The sequence below is a fragment of the Lates calcarifer genome, linkage group LG8 (assembly GCF_001640805.2).
Source record: "Lates calcarifer isolate ASB-BC8 linkage group LG8, TLL_Latcal_v3, whole genome shotgun sequence".
Lineage (NCBI taxonomy): Eukaryota > Metazoa > Chordata > Actinopteri > Centropomidae > Lates > Lates calcarifer.
Window position 1 is genome coordinate 18,915,737 of NC_066840.1, and position 21,731 is coordinate 18,937,467.

General features: G+C 40.9%; 1 protein-coding gene across 1 annotated transcript in view; it reads right to left on the reverse strand.

Annotated features, from left to right (window-relative positions):
- Positions 1 to 2,328: 2,328 nt before the first annotated feature.
- Positions 2,329 to 21,731, reverse strand: part of slit3 (slit homolog 3 (Drosophila)) — a 269,236-nt gene continuing 249,833 nt past the window's right edge. The window contains 9 exon segments of the mRNA XM_051072519.1: positions 2,329 to 5,233; positions 5,352 to 5,557; positions 6,033 to 6,190; positions 6,797 to 6,957; positions 7,253 to 7,407; positions 18,142 to 18,272; positions 20,004 to 20,244; positions 20,920 to 21,057; positions 21,544 to 21,637. Of these exon segments, the coding sequence (XP_050928476.1) occupies positions 4,980 to 5,233; positions 5,352 to 5,557; positions 6,033 to 6,190; positions 6,797 to 6,957; positions 7,253 to 7,407; positions 18,142 to 18,272; positions 20,004 to 20,244; positions 20,920 to 21,057; positions 21,544 to 21,637 (1,538 nt within the window). The 3' untranslated portion in view covers positions 2,329 to 4,979.

The following is a 21,731-nucleotide window of genomic DNA, read 5'->3' on the forward strand; positions in this document are numbered from 1 at the left end:
AGAGATTCTCACAAGCAACTAGCAGCAGGCATACTGTGCACAGACTCATTCACAAATCACACAGTTGACAGGTAGGTGAACAACCAGTAAATGTAAAGAAAGAAGAAGTAGTTGCAAATTATTCAAAGCCCTGTAGGCTCTGAACAGCACATAACAACACAACAGCTTCAGTGTCTGGGCAAACATGATACACTATGACCTCCTGTGCAGGAGCAACAATATTGTCACAGTCATGCACACAACAATGGAGGGGGAAAGTCAAAAAGTTCAGCCATATAAGTTTTCCACATACTTTCTGCAAAATGCCACCTCTGTACATAAAAGTTGGTCTCAGCCCACTTGTACATTAATGTTCATTACACTTTACAGGATCAGAAAAAGAAATTCTTGACCTAAAATGCAAAAGCAGATAAAATAAAATATAATCTTAGGAAAGTGACAGATGTAATCACAAGAATATATCAACAGAGAAATACCATCATCAGTCATGGTGCATGCGCACATCTGTAGACATTGCATCAAACAACAAACACATGGAAACTACACAGTCATGTACACACTGACAGTTGTCTATACTGAAATATGTTTGTGAATAAAGCCTTAACAAAATTACTTGTAAATAATTTCTGTTAAGTCTGTGTATGCAGTAGTCATCTGTCTGTACTTTGCTGCCATCTTCTGGTCAGCCATGAGGTTTTCACTTAATTACAGGCACTACACTGAGCCTGGCAGCATTGAGAGCTCTTTATAGACGTACATAGGTTATAGGACACATGTATGTTAGGCAGATTAAAGTATTATATAGAACACACACACGTTTCAAAGCTTTACCACTGACCAAGATCATTCACAGATTCAAAAAGTTGTGTTTACATCAAAAATCATCAAAGCATGAATCGAATATCACAGACTTATACACTCTTATCTCTATGCATACAAAAGATACGCAGCCTACAGTGCAGTATACTCACTTAAGCTCATTACTTACAGCACAGCTTAAAAACACAAACGAGAGCGAAGAAATCCTCAAAAGTAACCAGCAGCAGGCCTACTGTGCATTCACAAATCACCCAGTCGACAGGAGGGTGAACAACCAATGCAAAGAAATTGGTAAGTCACAAAACATTCAAAGACCTGAACAGCTTCAATGTACGGGCAAACAAGATACACTATGACCTCCTCAGCAGCAACACACAGCAAGGAGTTCAACACACACAGTCAGCCGCGACAAATAATTAACATCACTGAAGAACAACTGGCAGAGAGATAGACAGAGAGATGGACAGAGAGTATGTTACTCACGACACTTGACGTTGAAGCCCTTCTCCGCCTGAAGAAGGACAAAACTGCCGCTGTGACGGTCATTTTGTTTGTTTGTTGAGACAACTCCACCGCTGCTTCTTCTTCTCCTTCTCCTTTCGGGTTTAACGGCAGATGGCATCCACATTGTTGCACAACTCCATCGCTGCTAACTAGCCTTACATAAAACATGGGGCTAATATCACTGGCAACACTGGTAAACAAGCTATCTCTCGGTTGTCAAAGCTGAACTCGTTTGCTGTGAGGCCCGAGTAAGAGACAGGTTTTACAATTTAACTCCGAGATTATATTCCAGCGAGAGGTCGCTTCACAAGTTCGCACTTACGACTGAGCACATCTTACTGATTGACAATTAACTTCACCTGCTCTAATTAAAGGACGCCGACTTCACCTGGCTCCTTCCTGTGACGCTGCAGTGTGACGTTTGACCACGCGGACCGTACAACGGCTCGCCTTAAATCTTGTGTGTGTGTGTGTGTGTGTGTGTGTGTGTGTGTGTGTATGGGGGGGGGTGGGGGGGTCAAAAGGGGCTTCAAATTTTTAATTTCGGATAAGCCTTGTACTCACAGAGGTGGAAGAGGTGAGTACAAGTAACTACAATACTTTAGTTAATGCACTTTGTCACCTTCGACCACTGCTCACTGAAGTGTATTACCTGTAATCTTATAAATTAGCATCATTATTAATAAAAAGGAGATGTAGTCATTGCTCTAATCGTTCTTGTTGCTGAGAGCAAGTCCAAGGGAAATTAAAAGGATCAATACAGATTTGTAAAACACTGTATAGACAATTTCAGCGGGTTCAAATGATCTCAACCCAGTTGCTAAGTATTAGCTGTTTCAAGAATATGTTTGGGCAAAGACTAGTTTTGCTACTTGCTGTGACAAAAAATAATAAATATACCAGAGCTGTATATGGGACTAAAACAAACTGGTTCTCAATCCACACTGCACAAATGATTTTGCAGTTAAAGATGAATTTCTCAATAACTCAGACATAGAAGATGTGTGTAGTTTCAATGGTAGTTTAATTTTAACATTCAACATAAGTATCAATTATCACTCGCATATTCATGTTTGTATTTCAAACCTAGGACTTGGCAAATGGAAATGACTGACTTTACAGTTATTTACTGTCAATAACTGATAACTGAGGTGTTTTATTCTGTTCACAATGAAGAAGTAAACATTTAGGATGAGGAAAAGAGGGGATAAGGGGATTTCACAACAATTTAAAAGGTCAAATTGTTGTGAAAGCAGGAATGAAAGCAAAGAATCAGAAAAAAGAGGGGGGAGACGTGAAATTAAGTAAAGACATCATGGCAGACGGGGAGAAAAGCAGGGGAAGAGAAGGTATGAAGAGCAGAGGTGAGAAGGATCAGACAGAAGGAACAGAAGGTGTGGAAAACCGTTACATTGACAAACAAGGATAATACTGATATGTTTCAAACCCAGAATAGCAGAGCTGTAAATTAACTGTAAAAGTGTGACAATACTTTGCACCTGTTGTAAACAAAGCAACAATGTATAAAGTAAACAGTACAGTAGTAGTTACATTATAGTATTTTGCTATGTAATTGTGTTAGTCACTTATGGGCGGTTAAAAACCATACTGATGTTGAACTTCTTTCAGCTGTTGAGTGGTACCTTGGTCCAAATCTGATACTTTCATGTGACAAAGTTAAAGAAGCTTTGATATTGCAGGCAACTGAGTTGTCGATGTGGAGGTTTGCTGTGCAGACTGGAGCACTCTGTCTTTAGGTCAATAACTGAAAGACATTTTTTTAAACCTCCACTCCACACTGTCCAAATCTAAACCATAAACATATAATCAAAAAAGATTCTCTAACATTTTGAAGTACATGCTCCATGGAAATGTTAATTTTTCCATTTTAAAGCAAATCATGGTTCACCAAATAATAAAACCTGCATCATGTAATGTTATATAACACAATGAATGCATCACATATCAAAACTGTGAGGGGAAAAAAAAATGGGTTCAATTTCACATTCAACATGAGGCTGTGAGGATACGCTTTCTATGATTCATAACAAAAGGACTGTGGCATGATAAAGGCTTCTCTTATTTTTGGCCCATTGACTTTGTTTGCTTTGGGATTTCTATACATTTCATAGGGTCTGTCCAGACAACCTGATCAGGTGAATGGGATCATTTAAAGAAGGCCACTATAGAATTTTGATTGTGTTGACAATAATGCAGCATTGCAACATTTTTGAATTCCAGAATAAGTACACATAGGCACTTCAACAACGTCTGTCAATCATTTACTTATCTGTTAAGGCAAACAGGGCTGACTTTGGTGTAATGGCTTAATTCAATTCAAAACAGCTTCCCCGACCAATCAGAAAACCACCCCATGTTGAGCAGCCATTTAAAGAGCAACTTAAACCAGCTGAAAATGTTGTCTTTGCTGTGTTTACTCCAGTGGTTTAGCATGTCAGTACACTGTGACATCACTGTCGGGGGTAGTTACAGGTGCAACAGAACACACTGACCACACGCAACCAGAGCCAGCACTGAATGTTGAATCAGAGTATGCAGCAAAAACACTGCTTTTCAGCCTGTTATTAAGTTACTCTTGACAAAAGACATCTGAATGGGTGGTTTGATTAAAAAATGCTTCCTGGTTTCAGCTGAACCTGTGCTATGAGCTCTCATGACTCATCAGGGATTGCCTTGGTATCTGTTTTAAATCTCAGCAGTCAATGGGTACAGACTCAGCATGATGCCGTGTTTCACTATTGCTGATCTGAATGGGAAATCCTGATTTATGTCGAACTCCAAATGAATAGCAAATGTCTTTCAGATTTTCATGTCAAACCTCATGTGGCTCCAAGTCTGGTGTGCAACAGCAAACTACAGAATAACACAACATTAGAACAAACTGTTAAATCATCTCTGTGGAAAGAGTCTTTTATGTTTTCTCGAAAAACTCACATGTGAGGATGATGTCCTTTATATAGTGAAGCAGGTTAGCTAGGCACATACAGTTCCCTTTTAGCCTCCAAGAGACAGGGCAACAAAAGACTGCCACCTTTTCCTTATTGTGGAATCAACGGAGCTCTTCTCTTCAGCCCTCTTCTCCCAGTGTCCAAAGCCTCCCACACATCAGCACTCACATTAACATCATGCAAATACACTTAGAAAATATAAAATTCATTGGGTTAGGGTATATATTTATATAGATTTATACATACATATAAATTCATATACTTTTAAGGAATGTTAATCTATTTTGTGGTGTACTTTTTCTTCTTACAAGGTACAAAATAACTTTTTTATACTATGTAACACATTATATAATCAACATATTAAAAAACAACTCATCAGTCCTTTCATCATCTTTTAGAAAAAAAAATCCATAATAAAAATAAGTTCTATGTTTTTTCTCACTTATATCTTACAATATATTTTCTCTCTGTCAAAAACACGCACACATGTCCCATTTTTGTTTTTGTTTGTGGTTTCTCTTGGCAGCAAATTGGCAGCGGTCAAACTGAATGTGGAGGAAAAAAATCACATAATGATGGTGCACATCAATGTGGAAAAATCTCAGAGCGACAGCCTCGTTGACATGTAGAATTCACAAAATGGCAGCGGTGGGTGTTGCAAAACAAAACGAACAAACTGCACTGCTGTTACAACGGGCACTTGGAGCAGCCGCATTCCAGAGCAGTTTCCATCTCCTCGGAGTACGAGCTGCCATCAGTGCAGCGGAAAACCACCTTCCTCCTTCTGTTCTTGGTGACACCGCAGCAAACACCAGGGGGTGCTGCGGCCTGGCAGGATCGGGGACAATCCATGCGGGGAATCTTGCTAGTGGATGTGCATGTTCTCATGGGCTGGTGGCGCTTCAACTGCTCCCTCACCATCTCTCCTTGACATGTCAGCTCTGGACATTGGTGGAGAAGGAGAGACACAAATTAGTTGTTCACCAGTATGTCATAACCTGACCTACAGTAAATCTCTCCTGATTTCCATCTTTTCTTTTTATATTGCCTCCATCTTACCTGTGTCACAGGTAGGTCCGGTGTACCCAGGCTGACAGTGGCAGACCGGTTCTCCTCCCTCTAACACGCGACACTCCCCGTGTCCACAGCGCTGCCCCCTGCAGGCTGGAGGCTCCTGACGTCGATCACAATACTGACCCTGGTAGCCCTCGCTACACTGACAACTGTAGGTCTGACCCTTCGGTACACAGAGACCATGGACACATCTGGAGGACAAAGAGGAGGAAGGACAGAGGAAAGATGTTAGTATACATGTCATGAGAAGCACCATGAACAAGTTTCAATTAATCTCCTGTACAGCTGAGTGTCCAAGAAAGCTCAACCAGGGGAACTAGGAGATAATCAGGTTGTTTTGGCAATAGGGCTATGACAGCTGATAAAATTTCCCTATTTATGAGATTTATTTGAGTGCAACCAATCAGATCCTTCTAATCTTAAAGAATATTTATGGGATAAACATGTCAATGATGCTTAGGGAGGCTTGAACCATCAAATATTTGGCATTTTCCTAAAAAAATTACTTAAGTTGAGAAAAGCAAGATTTTTTATCAATCAGCAGAGCCATTCAAAGACTCTCATTGACTTGATGAGGGCAGCTTAACTACATATGTATATGTATGTCTTTGTAAATGAACTTGTACATCCAGTAATTTCTGCTTAGTCTCCGGTGTGTCTGCCCACCTGCTGTTCTGACAGGGGTTTGGTGTTGTCGTCTGGTCACACAGAGCCCCGCTACGTCCTGGAGGACAGTCACACGTTACTCCCGTCTCTCCACCCTCCCTGCATGCACCCTGTGCACACACACTACAGGTATGACACCCTGGAAGAATACCATCACCCTGGTGACACAGCAAGAAAGGGAGAAAATACGGTCAGTGGATGCCTTCATCAGCACCAGATGTCCACAGTAAATATAACTCCAAAATGACATGACATCTGTTCTTTTCTACAGCTGCTACCAGCATGAGTTCAAACTTCCTGACACCAACTGACAGCTGTGAGCTCCCACCTATGGCTTTTTCTGATTGGTTAGATGGGTGAGGCTTGTTCAGAAACTTTAGAAGGGAATATCTCTGCAGTGCTGTCAGGCTGTTGAATGGGTCTGGGTCACAGAAGCTATGACAGTACCTCTCCACACTGAGATGGGTTTGGAGCATATTTTCAACTAAAAAAACATTAGAAAAAAATTACATACTGTAGCTTTAAAGATCCTTGCTCTGAACCCAAAAAGTAGCACAGTATTTTTCCTACTTGACTTCGTCACTTGAACGTCTGTTCTCTCTTACAAAATCAAGTGTTTCTAATATTTTGAAAGCTTTGCTAACAGGGGCACACTTACACCTCAAGGGTTTCTACTATAGGATACTACATGTAGGTACTACAGTACATAAACAATCCCCCATTTACCAACAACAACAAAAAAAAATCTTCTCCCACGTGATTACCTTTCCCTCGACTCCTTGTGGTTGTCCTCCTCCCGTGGGCCTGAAACTCAGATCTTGAGGCTCCCCGTTGATTCGGACATTGTGGATGCAGCCATTAAAAGCTTGTGGAGAACGTTCGGGGCCTGGACGTAGACCTGAGGCCACCACCTGGGATGGTACACCTGGGAAATGCAGAATAAGACAGGAAGATGTGGAAAAAGAAGAATGAGAATAAAGATAAAGTTAGAGTTAAAAAAAGAGATGAGAATACTGTTCTCAGAGGAGTGTCTTGCTGTTTTATGGAAGGAAAGTTTAAAAAAAATATTTGTATGTAGCTATGCATGGCAAACATGTGATCACAACCACAAAAAGGCAGCGAAGGCCAGGCAAAAGTAAGGCAAAAAGTGTGTATGTTCAGTACATGTCTACAAACGTGTATATTCATGTATGTGCGTGTGTCTGTGTGTGTGCACATACCTCCTATATAAAGCTGAGTGTTGTGGTCGACTGACGGCTGGCGTGCTAGCTTGCCCAGGCTCTTGGGGGCTCCGTTATCCACCACCAGGCTCAGCGAACGGTTCTGAATCAACAGCTCGACTGTGTGGAAAAGCCCATCATTCACCGACTCCACGCTGTTACAAACATACACACACAGAAAAAAGGAAGCTGAGATTTTCAGTATGGTTCCTATTATGATAAATTACTGTTGAATTCTACACCAGACAGGAGAATTAGTGAGGAAAAAACATGATAGAGCAAATTGAAAATGCCAGACGCTAAACAGACTCCAAACATTTTCAAGTCAAACTTTTTTTTCCCCTTTGTTTTGTTGTGTTTGCAAATCGACCAAACTAAATGAAAGAGAAATTAGGGAAATCTGTTCTGAAATGTTATTCTCAGACATAAAACAGACTGATTACATCCTCAATACAGTGTTCTTTTGGAAGAGATTTAAATATGCCCTTGATCTAGGCCATGGTTTCCTAACATAGGGGTTGAGGCCCAGGGTGGATCCCCACGCAGCACACGGGTTTGCTTATTCTGATGGGCTTGTGCCTTGAGGTGAGACTAAATTGTTACAATTTAATGGTCAGACTCAGTCAGTTTAGACCCTGGTGTTACAATAAGAAGCTTTGTTATAGAGCTCTGATATTTTTTGGAGGAAATAATTGTTTCCACTGAAGAGGAGCCTGCAATGAACCAGGACCATGACCTTTTGCACCATGTCTGACCCTGGGAACAAAGTGTGTGTCTTTGCACATAAGAGTGTGTGTCTGAGATTTCCCACTAAGTGGTTTTTGCTGGAGGGGAGACAGACAGCTATAGAGACAGTGGTTTGGCACAGCCAAAAGAGGCAGAGAGAGAGCGAGAGTGAGAGACAGAGTAGGAAAGAGAGGTAGATGGTGGGGTGGTAAAGTTGACTGTGCCTCCGTTCACCCAAGTTCTTCCTTCCCCGAACCAGAAGAAAACAAGCAGAACATCAAAAACACAAAAGAACAAGTGAAGCCACTCTTTCCGTTGGTGGTCTGCTCCAGACTCCCACAACTTAACATCAAAACAATACATCCCTTTGTCTGCAGCCGCTCATTGGCTAACTAGCTAAGGAGCCTTAAGTCAGCTTTGATTGACAGCTGTTTATAGAGTGTTCAAATTACAGTGATGTTGCATTAACAGCCGATGGAGCAGGGATTGTGAGTTCTGGAGGTGGGCCAGTGTGACTTTCATAGAAAATGCTGACCATACAAAAGGAAGGAATGAAAAGGAAACAATCACAACTGAAGTGATGGAACAAAAGATTATGATTGAGATAGCACAATAGAACAATAACCTTGCATATGAACTATCAAGGTTTTATATTAGGAGGACCTTATCTGGGGTTTGCACCATACACAAGAACACAGTAATAGGTATTACAAAGACTCAAGATGTTATAATTAATTATTGTATTTATTTTGTATTGTCTAATTCGCACTTGAACTAGAAAAAAAATTATACTTTTTTTTTTAACAAAGTCATTTATGCATCAACAAGAGAAAAAAACTAACAAAAAACCCCCACAATGTTCTTCTGGACATCATAGTTCAGGATTTAGCTGGTGGTTTCTAAAATAAGAGCTGCTACTTCACTGTAGACCCAACACAGACACATACATGGTTTCCATTAGGAGCCATGTAATTTAATAATGGCCTAAAACAGGCCTGCTGCAACCAAGCAAAATGATGGTCTGCTAGCCTGAAAGATTAGCTCTCTACCTCACCACCCTCCTCTCCTATCTTTACTTTGTATTCCCCCTCTTGCGTTCATTTTTCTGTTTCTTATTCATCTCCTATCCTTCTCTTCCTTCCCTTCTTACTCCACCTCCTACTGCTTATCTTCTTTCCCCTATCCGATTTCCCCTCGTCTTCTCTTTTTGCTCTGCTCTGCCCTCCTTTCCCTCCATAACACCATTCAACAGTCATTTCTACTCCTTTTCCTCTTCTAAAGCGTCTCCACTTTCATCCAAGAAGCTCTTCATCCCCTTTTAAATTTGTTCAAGTGTCTGGAAAGTTAAATCAAACAAGCAGCTCACACAGCTGAAGACATTCTCAAATTGATTTTTTGCACAGGTTTGAACTTCACACACTCATTTTGACACATTGCATGCACACACACACACACACACACACACACTCTCTCTCTCTGTCTCTCTCTGAACGCTGAACCTGCTGCGAGACCAATGCTCCACCAGGTGGCAGTAGATGACTAATGGTCAGTGTTTCCAGGTCCATGCAGCTGCCAGCCCTGCAGGCGGGTGAGTGCGTGAGTGGGTATGTGTTTGATGTCTGCTGGTATCAGACTTCATCAGTGTTTTGACAAGTGGATGTTTTCCAGAACCTGACTGACACATGTGTATGTTTGCGCGTTTGTGAGTGAAATCAAAAATATATAACTACAGTCATAGCAATACATAAGTTCTTCATTAGCACCTGTGAGAATTTAAGATTTGTTAATGCTCTGCATGAAGCATTTCCATTTTTTTGATGAACAAATAAAGTATATGTGTGCGTGTGTGTGTGTGTGTGTGTGTGTATGTGTGTGGGTATGTGTGTGTGTGTGTACATACATAAGTGTGTTCTTTGAAGTTGGCCGTGTTGGCCCAGCTTATTAGTAAAAAAACAGCCCATTATGGAATTCAATAAAAACAAACACACAGCCGTAGCAGATTTCAGCTGCCTCTCTCTCTCACTCAGTGTGTTCGCCCAAACCCACAAGGGACGTCAATTTTCTGTCAGTCCAGAATCAAATACACCCTGAATGAGCACATACGCACACAAATAAACTTTACTGAAAAAGAACGTCCTAAACCCCAAAACTGGCTTTATTTCATATAAATGAATCAAATGCAAACCCAGAAGTAATTACAGGTCGTTGACTTTATCTCAAACTGAAAAAAATATTTGGATTAGAAACAACTGTGCGGATCCACTTACACTGTTAAATCTAATTAGGCACTGCTATCATTTACTTACAATGTTTCTAAACCACATTTGTGGCATGTGTGTGTATGTGCATGCGTGAATGAATCTGACTGTGTCTAACTTTGTGTGTTTGTGAATGTTTTGTGAATATTTTTTTAATGCATACTACTATGTGTTCATGCAAATGTGGGCTTGTCTTTGTGTATGCATGCACATGCATGAGCAGTTTTTATACAGCATATGTGTGCGTGTCCATTTGTGTCTGTATTCTTGAATGAGTTTTGTATATATTTACGTGTTTCGGAGGCTGTGTGTGTGTGTGTGTGTATGATTCCATGTGTGCTTGTGTGTGCGTGTGTGTGTGTGTGTGTGTGTGTTTAGCAGCCCAATCTGATTAAGATGATGTTCAGCAGACAGGCATCCCAGTCCCATATTGCCGTGGTAACCTCAATTAGTCATTGCTGAGATGGCAGCTGCTGAACGGCAGAGCTCCTTCACTGTTTTCTTTCCTTCTTTCTTAAGCTTTCATTAAACCTGCCCGGCCAGTTCAAATGAAATTTGTACTTTTCAGGAGTGGACTCAAAGGGTTTTGATGTACGGCTTCAGGAATAAGTGCTCATTGTTTCAGGCCTATAAGGTTTCAGTATTAGAATGTTTGAATTGCCTCTGAGCGTTTTAAACCTATAATGTTCAAGGATTGTCTGTCTGTTTTAACCACGGCCCTGCGGTTTTTAAGAGCCAAATTCAGGTCAAACATTCAGTCAGTCACTTTACTCATCTAGTTCTGGGCACAAAATCACTTGTAAGACTTGTATCCAAACAGAAACTGGATGTAAACTTGGTATAATTGTGACAGTCAAAGTACAAATAAATATAGATATCATAGCCGCAAAGTTTTACATGACTTACACTTATTTTAGATGGGAAAATACAACTGGGTCAATTTCTTGTGTGTATGGACTGTGACACTTGTAATCCCCCCTTGTAATACAATGTATATGTGGGAGGATACAATAAAATGAATACCTGTGCAAATGCATTTTGGTCAGGAGGGTGGAGCTCACGTGGAGGTTGACACTATTACTCAGATCTCAACCCTCACAACGCAGGCATCTCAGCCAACAAGGATTATATCTTGGTTAGCCTGGAAGTCATTTTCAGGACATGATCCCTCACCAGCTTCCCACCAACAAACACTGCCAGTTCAACAGAAGCACAGCAGCTGAGAATTCAGACTTTTGGCATTAAACTTAATCGATTGGAACAGTTGCTGTTCTGGCTTTCATAGATGTGATAGTAAAGTCTGTCTGGTGAAATACTTTTTCTAATTTACTTTCTCATTTCTTCCCTAATTTGCACAACTGGCACAGACAAAAATACAATACTGATCATTTCATATTCATTCAGCAAAGTGTCTGTTATGTTTCATTGCTTCATTGGTGCATACATTCATATAATGATAAATATGATGGAACACAAAGGGGGTCACTTTGCTTTGGCAGGTACAATGTAGCACCTGTCTGTTCTCCTGTAATTTCTCTGTTCTTAAGTCATCTCATCCTCTCTCCATTCTGTCCAACAACCCCCTCTGCATCCTTTTCCATCATTCTCTGTCCAACCATCCATCATCATCTCTCCTCAAACTACTTCTGTCTTTTCTCTGTCTCCTCTCTGTCCACTTATCCATCCATCCACCCATTGCTTCCGCTGCCTCCGCCTTTCTTTATCATCCTTTTATCCTTTCATGTACCCATCATCCCTGCATCCATCCCTCTGTCACTCGCTGATGAATAACAGTAGATGTGCTCCCTTTGACCCGATGGGAGATTAGTGTGGCATTTAGTAAAGGGCAGGACATTAATACACAACAAACTACCAACCCATTCTGGACCCCCTCCTCCCAATACACACACACACACACACATGCACGGAGGCATGTACACACACACACACACATGCTCATTTAACACTGGGCATGCATAACCTTTCATCTGTTGCTAATAAGGGCACAGTGAAGGACTTGTATTGTCACTCTGCCTCCCTCCTCTTCTTTCTATCTACAAATCTAATGTATGTTTTTCATTTTCATTATCATTCCCTGTGCTCTCTACCCCTGCATCCTTCTGTCCAACCTGCTGAGATCCTTCCTCATTTTTTGTATCTTTGTCTTTTCTTTGGTCTATTTTCTAACCCAACTTCTCAGTTTCATAACGGGTTGTACCTCCTGTCCAAATGTCATCTGGACAGATGCACCTGTGTCTATAGGTGCATGCCCATGACTCCATGCCTGCTCCACCGCTCTTCTTTATAGTACCAACTTACAGGTAACCTGTGGAGTCCTCATACATGGGTGATGCAGGACAGATTCCTGCTAGTGGTTTCACACTATTCCAGAGATCTCCAGGTGGAAGGAATGTGCTAAGAAATGCAACAATTCACCAGCAATGCAGGGCAGTAAAGAAGAAGACTGCGAGCTAGTACATGCTTTAATAAAGAATTTTCTCCTATGAAAGCAATGCATTTTGGTGAGTTGCACTGCATGTAATAATAACTTTGTTTGTTAATAAGACTTCAAAGAGCAGCTTACCTGAATCTCTTAGATACAGGTATCCAACAATCGCAGTGTCACACACAATCAAATCTGTATTAGCCCGTATTAGCTTTACTTTAGTGTGCAAAGGTCTGGCTATGATTGCTACATTTCAGCTCATTGTGAAAAACTGGCAATGCCCTTCCTGGTTTCTAACATAAGATAACCAAACCAGGGATTGCTCAGAAACATCCCAGGGACTGGCACCCGTCCCCTGGCCCTCAGTTGTACAACCACAGTAACTGTATGGACAGTGCCATGTTTAGGATCTGCCAGAATTGCTGTGCTCAGATTGTGGTGGTTAAATAGTTACGCCATTCTGGACAGTATCAGTTTAATGGTGGTAGGACATTCTGCTGTGCCTGCCTAGCCATGCGGTTTGAGTCAGTTTACAATGTATTTCCAAATTAGGGCAGATAAGATAGGCCATTTGCAATGCTCAGACTCATGCAATCAAAAGATGGCACATACAAAGGAATACATAGAAGCTTGTGGTAAAATGACTCCCAGATTTGGAGCTGGGCCCTTTCTTCTTCCAGACTGCTAATGCTAAACATAACATAGAAAGAGTGTTTACTTAGTGCTTAGCATTGTGCTCAGATGTGATTTGATTCTATGGTTCTCTGTTTCTTTCTCTCGCGTTCGATTGTTCATTTTTCATTGTCACTCATACTTGTGGACTGTCTTATGTCCCCACTTTTGCTCCTGTGTCTCTATTTGTGTCTTCCAGTGTAACGCTGATTATATCTCATGCAAACTTTCCTTTGCAGGCTACTGTGCACTTTCTGTGTCTCTCTCATCTGTCTTTTACACTTTCTTTCTCTGCTTCTCTCAATATTTCTTGCACTCTGTCTGTCTGTCCGTCGGCCTCCCAGGCGTGGCCCGTGTCAAGTTAACAAGATCAGACAAGGATAATTCCCTGACTCACTCTGTGGTTTACTTTTCCCCTCTGCTCTTCCCCCTCTTTCACTCCATCCCTCTGTTATCCCTCACTCCTCTCTCATCCATTCTGCCATTCAACCATGTCTCATGGTCTTTTCATTTCAGCTGCTTCTATCCATCTGTTTTACCCCTTTCGTTTTCTCCTCTGGCGGGCAACCTATTCTACCCAGTTATCTCTTTATCGTGTTGTATGCTACTTCATTCATGTCGTCTGTCCAGCCTCAGTCCATCCATCCGTCTTTCTATCTATTTATGTCAGTCTCTCAAATGATCCCACTGTCTTTCTGTGCATCCATACGTTCCTTTGCCTGTCTTATTCTCACTCCTCTTCAACCTTTTCAACCCAGTCTCCACCCCTCCCCATCAGTGCCAGGGTCTAATTAGATTCACCCCATCCTTTCCATTCTTTCATTCCATCCTTCCTTCCTCTCTAACCATTTCTTCCTCTTGTCCTCTTTTTGCCTTTCACCATGTGTCATGTATTGTGAACACTAGCAATACTCTGGTTAAGGTCATATTTGGGATAAGTGGTTTCTACACATCTACCCGCCCAGATTACAAACCAACCTCATTTGTGAGAAGAAACAGAATCTCACCACAGAAATGGAAAGCGCACAGACTACAAATATCTACAGCGAACTAGGCAGACTCGACAGGGTGGCAAAGTTGTTTTTATGTACCAATAAAACTGTCTTTCTTCCCAGATGATCTCTTGGCATACATCTGCCCTGCTGAAGTCTCCTTAAGCAGGTCATAGTCTCTATCAGCTCCAGGTCTGCAGCTCTACAGCTGACCCAGAGCTGTAGCCTCCCTGGAGAAGGGGTAAGGGAAAGAAATTCACCTGCAGGGTTCAGCATGGCATCATCGCATTGTTATTATAATTAGGCTGTTTATATGCATCAGCTTATCGGAGGTCAACGGAGCCAGCAAACAGAGTTCATATGCACCAACACAAGGCTACACTACACTAAATAACCTCTACATATGGAAGTAGATGCACTCAACACAGCTTTTAAATCTGACTATGCTATAGTAGGTGTGGAACACAGTCTAGCAATCATAGGCAACTCTGACATACTGCTGAATACGTTCATCATGTTAAAATGCTAGCAGCCCAAATTATACTTCTTGTATCCACATGGTACACACTGATCGCAGTTTTCTTGCAGCCCAAAACTGCTGACCAAGCGCACTGTATGTGTGGACCATGTGCATCAACAAACATGCCAAGACAAATGCAGTATAAACAGAACCATATGGGTGTCCACTGAGTATATTGGGCCATTAACAGTTTGCATTCAACTGTAAGCAGCATGCAAACTTGAAATTCTGTCCCCTGAGTATCAAAAGTGATGTAAATTTGATAGACATACATCAATTATAAAGTTTAAAAGTCTGTTTAAACTTATATTTTCATTATTAAATCAGCACAAACATGTACATTTGTCTAATTATGACAAAAAAATAAATAAAACACTACATATGCCCAGTATGTCCATTTAACTGTGGGTGTGACAACCTGAAACTAAACATAAAAAAACATGAGGGTTTAAATGAATCATAACTGAAATATCGGTTGCAGAGACAGTCTCGCCCTTGATGTACTTGAGTGTGGCTTCAATTTTCTTCTTCCACAGCTACTTGTAGGATTTGTAATATGAGGTAACATCCTAATCCCAAAGTCAAATTTGTTATGAGCAGACTGCATATTATCATCAGATGAAGTAAGGCTACCAGCACCTCCCTCTTTGTCTGTGACCTTGTCACAGAAGAGCCAAAACCACAAAGCCAGACATCACATGCTAAGAAAATCACTGACTGAAATATACAGAAAGAAGAAAGGAGCATGAATGAGAAAGCAATAGACTCCCTCTGTCATTTCTCCTTCTGCTCTCTCTCCCTCTCTCCATCCTCTCTCCTCTCACTTTCTCCCCAGCCTTCCTCTCTCCCTTAATTCATTCAATTACACTAACATCTGTCTCCTCAGTTGCTTCATTTGCAGCTAGCATTATTATGCTGACTGCTGTGATCATTCAAAAGTGGTGAAAAAAACATTGTCAATATTTATATAGTATTGTAAAATTACCTTGGTATAATTACCATAAAAATGAGTCCTTGGTCAAGATGATTGGTAGCCTCTGTCTCACACCATGGTATTGTCAGTGCTAGTGTTTCTCAACACTGGCACCAAATGTCCCCAAAACTTGACTGTTTCCTGTTGCAATTAATATTTCTGCTTTTTCAGGTTGAAGGGTTTTTTTTGTTCTTTCCATGCTGGACTACATGTTGGAAGTGATTTTTCCATCTTAAACACCTTCCATTATCTGCCACTGCAAGAAACTCTGGAAACTTTAGCTGTATTTGGACTGGCAGAGCATTACCCTCTCCCTGCCTCTCTTTTTTTGACTTAGTATTATGCTTCCTTCCACACTGCACCAATGAGGTCTAGAGGCAGGTGGCCAGTCATCTTCTCAACAGAATTTCTGGTTATGGGTATTTATACAAATAAATGAGGAAATGGATCACTGCTGTGGATTAATGAAGGCCTTACATGTTACACATTTTTTTGAATGGACTGCACTGCTGAATATCCCTCACAGACTGAATATCCCTCAAGACAATATAGTATTGAATCTTGTATCATATATCTCTCTCACATCTCTTTCTCTCTGCTACAGACAGTGTAGACAGATGAGCAGACTGAATCAATAGGACCAATCACCACCAGACAAAGATGGACAAGGGCCCTCTCTCTCTCACTGTCTACTTTAACGTAAAGTCGGGCAATCCTTCTTTAGTCTCTCTTTTCACTCTTTTGCTCACCTTACTTTCTCCTCTCGACCTCTTTCCATTCACCCTTCAGTCAGTTTTGCATGCTCCATGAAAATGGTCAAGACAGAGAGAGTCAATAAGGTATTACATTAAGATTTTTATGTGTAGGCAAAAACCCATTATTTACCTAAACTACTTACTATCCAAAATGTTGTGAATCTGTAGTATTTTCAATGACTCAACTGAACTATTTTTAACTGTTTTATTATAACCAAATGTTACCAGAAACGACACTGTTGATACAGATTTGTATAGTGTGTTAGAATTTTCTTGAATTATTAAATCCAGTGGAATCGGTTAAAAAGCCCTCCCACCAACAACAGATACAGATAGAGGGATTATATTGGATGCATATTTGACCATGCTGGGATATGATTTACAGTATGACTTGTGTTTCTTTAAATTCTACTTATCCTTGTTTTAAGAAGATGCAATGACCTTAATATTTGAAAACTAAAAACAATTCCAGGAAAAGTTTTTGCTGTGTCTTTGATAATGACAATTAAATCAGTGAACTGTATCATCATTATATTGTACGTTTGTGTTCTTTGTGTCTTTTTGGTTTGTTTGTAAAGCAACATGTAGTAATATGTATGCATACTGTGTGCTGAATAAAAACCCTAAATGGTTTATCCTATAAGTGACGAGTGAAAACTTATCATGAATTGATTATCATTCCTGTCTCCGTAGCTTACAATGGAATATCCATTCCTATGAACCTGTGAATGTAGTTTATTATTTAATATCCGAGGTCTTACAGTGACCAACCCACTGAATGAGGGCTTTTGTTTCCACTGCTTGGGGTTTTACCTAGTGAGACTTTTGTTGGGTTTCTGTCAGGGACATGACTGTCTAGTCTGGACTGTAAAGGAATTTTTCTGAGTTCATGTTTGTTTATAGAGGGAAGTGCTGAGATATGGATCTGAAACTGTGTGTGTGTGTTGGAGTGTGTGTGAGAAAGAAAATGCTGGCAGATTTGTGTACACATGGCCAAATCAGCACCTCCTGAAAAGTCCTTAAACTACTGTATACAGAAATCTGGGATTCTTTGAGCCTTTATTTGTTTGTACGTGTGTAATATATGTATGTATGCTTTTTGTATTCTTAAATACCCTTGCACAACCTTGAGCCTCTGTAACACTTAAATCTTGTAGCGTCATTCAATGATACAAATAAGTAATTTAAGATATATACCTGTGTGTGAATGAATGTTTGGGTCTTTTGTAATCTTTAGCCCACATTGAACCTGAACATTCAGTGAATTCTTTAGTGTTTTCTGCATACTTTTCTATGTGTGTGTGTGTGTGTGTATGTGCTTTTTGATTTTTCAAGCACACATAAAATGACCTTGAACCTACGTACCATTCAATGCATATATAATAAAAGAACTTAGAAGTCAGAATAAATTAATGAATGTACATAAGTGAGTTAAGAGCAAATGTGTGGGTTGTTTAACCATTACAGTACCGAGAACATGTTTAAACCCAACCATCAATGTAGACTCAACTAAAATGAGAGAATAATTTTCTGTGTGTGTGGCCTACCTATACACAGTGGTTGGTGGGTAGTTGGCAATGTCGTAGATGAGTCGTATGTGTCCTTGGTAAAGTTCCAGTGCCAGGGGGTCATGGTCCTCCTTATACAACAAAATACCGTTGTCTTTATCTGTAGCTACCTGGAGACACAGAGAAGTTGGACAAGAAATAAAGACAAAAATACATTAAGATGGCATTCATGGATAATTAATATCATTCGCCAAGGAAACTGACAAGGTTACTGTGACAGTACAGCAGACAAAAATATATCATATCAGTTGCAAGATTAGACAAACACAATGAGGACCGGTAATGGACACAGTTTATGTAAACTTGTTATTTTAATTGTCTCATCATTTATTCATGTGGCAGACAGTTATGGTTTCACATACAGATACAGACAGACCTCAAAATAAACAAGAACATAAGAGAATACCGTCACAAATGCTAATTTCAAGCACTGATTTGAGCTTTTTTAATAATCCCAGCTGCTTTTATGCTACTGAAAACCACAAAGTTCAACACCTTCCTTTGCTTTTTTTTTTACCATTACAACATATAACAACAACCAGCTTGTTTTTAGAAGCTTTAAAACTTAGTGACATTTTGACTACTTCTCTGTTCCACCTCTTTACCGTTGGCTGCCTTAGCATTGTGGTAATCCACACAGATCCTTTGCCCTCACATTTCTCTGACCTACATAGCTGGCAATGAGTGTTGATGTGGCTTTAAATCAAAGAGAAATGAAAAATAGACTTGAGTTGAGATGGCATGTCGCACCATCAAACCGCTAAAGAGCTACAGTATAAGAAAATGAGGAGAAAATGTAAATTCTGCCACACGCGTCCCAAAACAAGGTCATTTGCGCCTGCCACCCACACAGACACACTTGACATGTCACACTTGCATGTGTGCTCTGCTAAGCGCTAACTAACTAGCAAGTGGAAATGGGGCCAAGGGGCCAAGCACTTAACACTCTGGCTTCAATGGAGCATAGCCAAGTCAACACCTGCTAACAAGCTGCTGGAGAAAAGAAGAGAGCGAGGCAGACCAAGAGGAGAGAGGGAGGGAGAGACGTAGAGAACAAAAGAGAGCGAGAGAGGGAGAAAGAGATATAGAATCATGGGTGAAGAGAGAAGTGGGATGCAGACTTAAAGAAAAGAGAGAAAAAGTGTTAAAGGCAAAGACAAAAAACATACAGCGATTTATGAAGTGCTGTGGCCCTTTCATTCTTTTTTCATTTTCTCTCTCTTGCCTCTGAGTCAGGGCCTCTTGGTAGAGTCTTAACAGCCTTGGCACTGACATTGAAAGCTCCTGGCAAGAACGCAGAAACACACGCATGGACAGACACATTCACACACGCTCACACGGATCCAAACAGGTGGTAAATATCAATTAGACTGCCCTCCGTTTCTTGTTTCTCTTTCACCCACTTACATTCTCATTTCCAAAAGGGAGAAAAATATGTCTCTATTAGGACATGACTCTCAGGTGCCCAAAATATATAGTCTGTGTGAATGAGTGTGTGTATGAACAGGCACGAGTGCTCAGTGTAACATGGAAACAGAGGGTGTAGCAGATGTTTGCTTTGCTTCGTCGGCACTAAGTCGTGCAACTCTACAGGCTTGATTTCAGCGACTCACAGCTCTATTTCAAGCAACCCCAAAATGTTTTCCATTTAGTGCAGCAGAATATGGCTTTGTACTTTCAAACTTCCAAACACACTAGACAGGGTGATGCTTTTTATTCTTCAGGTAAGCAGGACTTTAAGGTGATCTATATATAATGGTTAATGTACCTATCAATTGACTATTGGATTTCTAGAAGTTAAAACTATAACTTTGTGATCAGACCCCAAAGGTCGAACATACCTGTAATGAAATATGAGCAGTGGGGCGAAGCTTCGTGCCAGGCAGCTCCACATACCCATCGCGACCCAGGAAGTGAACGGTGGCCATCTTGTCACATTTGTTGCCGTAGAAACCGGGCATGCAGCGGCAGACGGGCTCCCCAGCAACCACCAGGCAGTGGGCGCTGTTCTGGCAATCTGATTGGTCGCAGGGGCTGGTCTGCAGCAGGATCATTGGCGGAGGGTTCTCGCAGAATAGCCCACTGAGGGAGGAGTAGATTAAACAGAAGATAACTTATTGATAGAGCTTTAATGGGGTGATTCTTTTGTGTCAGTGTCTTCTGATAAAAGTTGTTTAGTACTTGTTTTGCATTTTGCTTCATTGTGGTACATTTGGAGATTGCACGGTTGAAGCTAGAGAGGTAATATTCCTGGGGGAAACAGACAAGTTTTATCAGCATGACATGGCAAATAGATTCTGTATATCTACTTGTTTTTTGCTGGATCTTTTTGTATCTTTGAAACCCTGAACCTTTCTTTGAATTTTCCTCTTTTTACCCATGCAGTATCTTTCTTCATGTTTCTGTCTCCTTTTTAGTTTCCTGCATACCTATGACTTCCTCCCTTTGTCTCTCTCTCCCTCTGTCCCTTGTGATGAATTTGTTTCTCTCTTGCCAGCAGTCTCCGCTATAATTAACCACATGGAGCTTCATCTGCTGCACACACACACACACACACACACACACACACACACACACACACACACACACACACACACACAAACACACACATGCACTCACTAGGTCCAGACAGTCAAGTGTCTGATTATGAAGCACCATCTGCATCTCCTCCCAGTCTGGCCCTGCAGTGTGTCCGTACCATAAGTGTGTTTGTGTCTGTTCAAGTGATTTGCTGTGATTTGTTTCCATGACTCTCACCTGAAACCCTCTTTACAGACACAGGTATAGCCGTTGACAGCGTCGACACACTCCGCTCCGTGTTGACACTTATTCTCCAGACAGTCATTATAGTCCTGCTCACAGTGTTGGCCCACATAGCCTGGTAAACACTCGCACCTAGAGTGACATGGAAATATGGATGGGGTGACTGTGTGTGTGTCAGCAACAGGTTTTGCCTCATGATTACAGATGTTTTGCTGTACAAAGAGGTGACAGGCTTCAGTCCTTTTCTAGATCCCATCTGGAGCTCTTGCAGCTGTTGAAGTGCTCTTGAGCAGGACACCCAAGCTCAATTTGAATGTGAAATACAAAATATTGAGATAGAAAGTTTATGAAATATAAAGTTTACAGTCAATATGGTACATGTTAAAGCATATTACTTTTGAGTGTTCAATGTTTCTTATGAACTCTTCCTCAGTGATGTGTTTATGTGTGTCTGTCTTGATGTGTATTTGTCTGAGGACAGAAATGTTCAACAATGATCACTCAGATACCTCTTGATTTAACTTTTTGACCTGACTGCTCCTTTCACTTTGTTGTCACTTTCAATGGTGTGACCCCTGACACTTTTAAATGCCGACCACCTGCGAAGCTGTCACTCACCTGTAACTGCGGCCAACACGGAGACATTTTGAGTCATGCTGACAGGGGTCGAAACCATGGAGACAAGGGTCAACCACCTCCTCGCAGAGGTCACCTGGTGACAGAGTGAGAGAAATGTATTTCTTTAGTGATTAAAAGAAGAATCATCGTAAAACACATACATCAACAGGTGTGTGTCTGGGCTTATG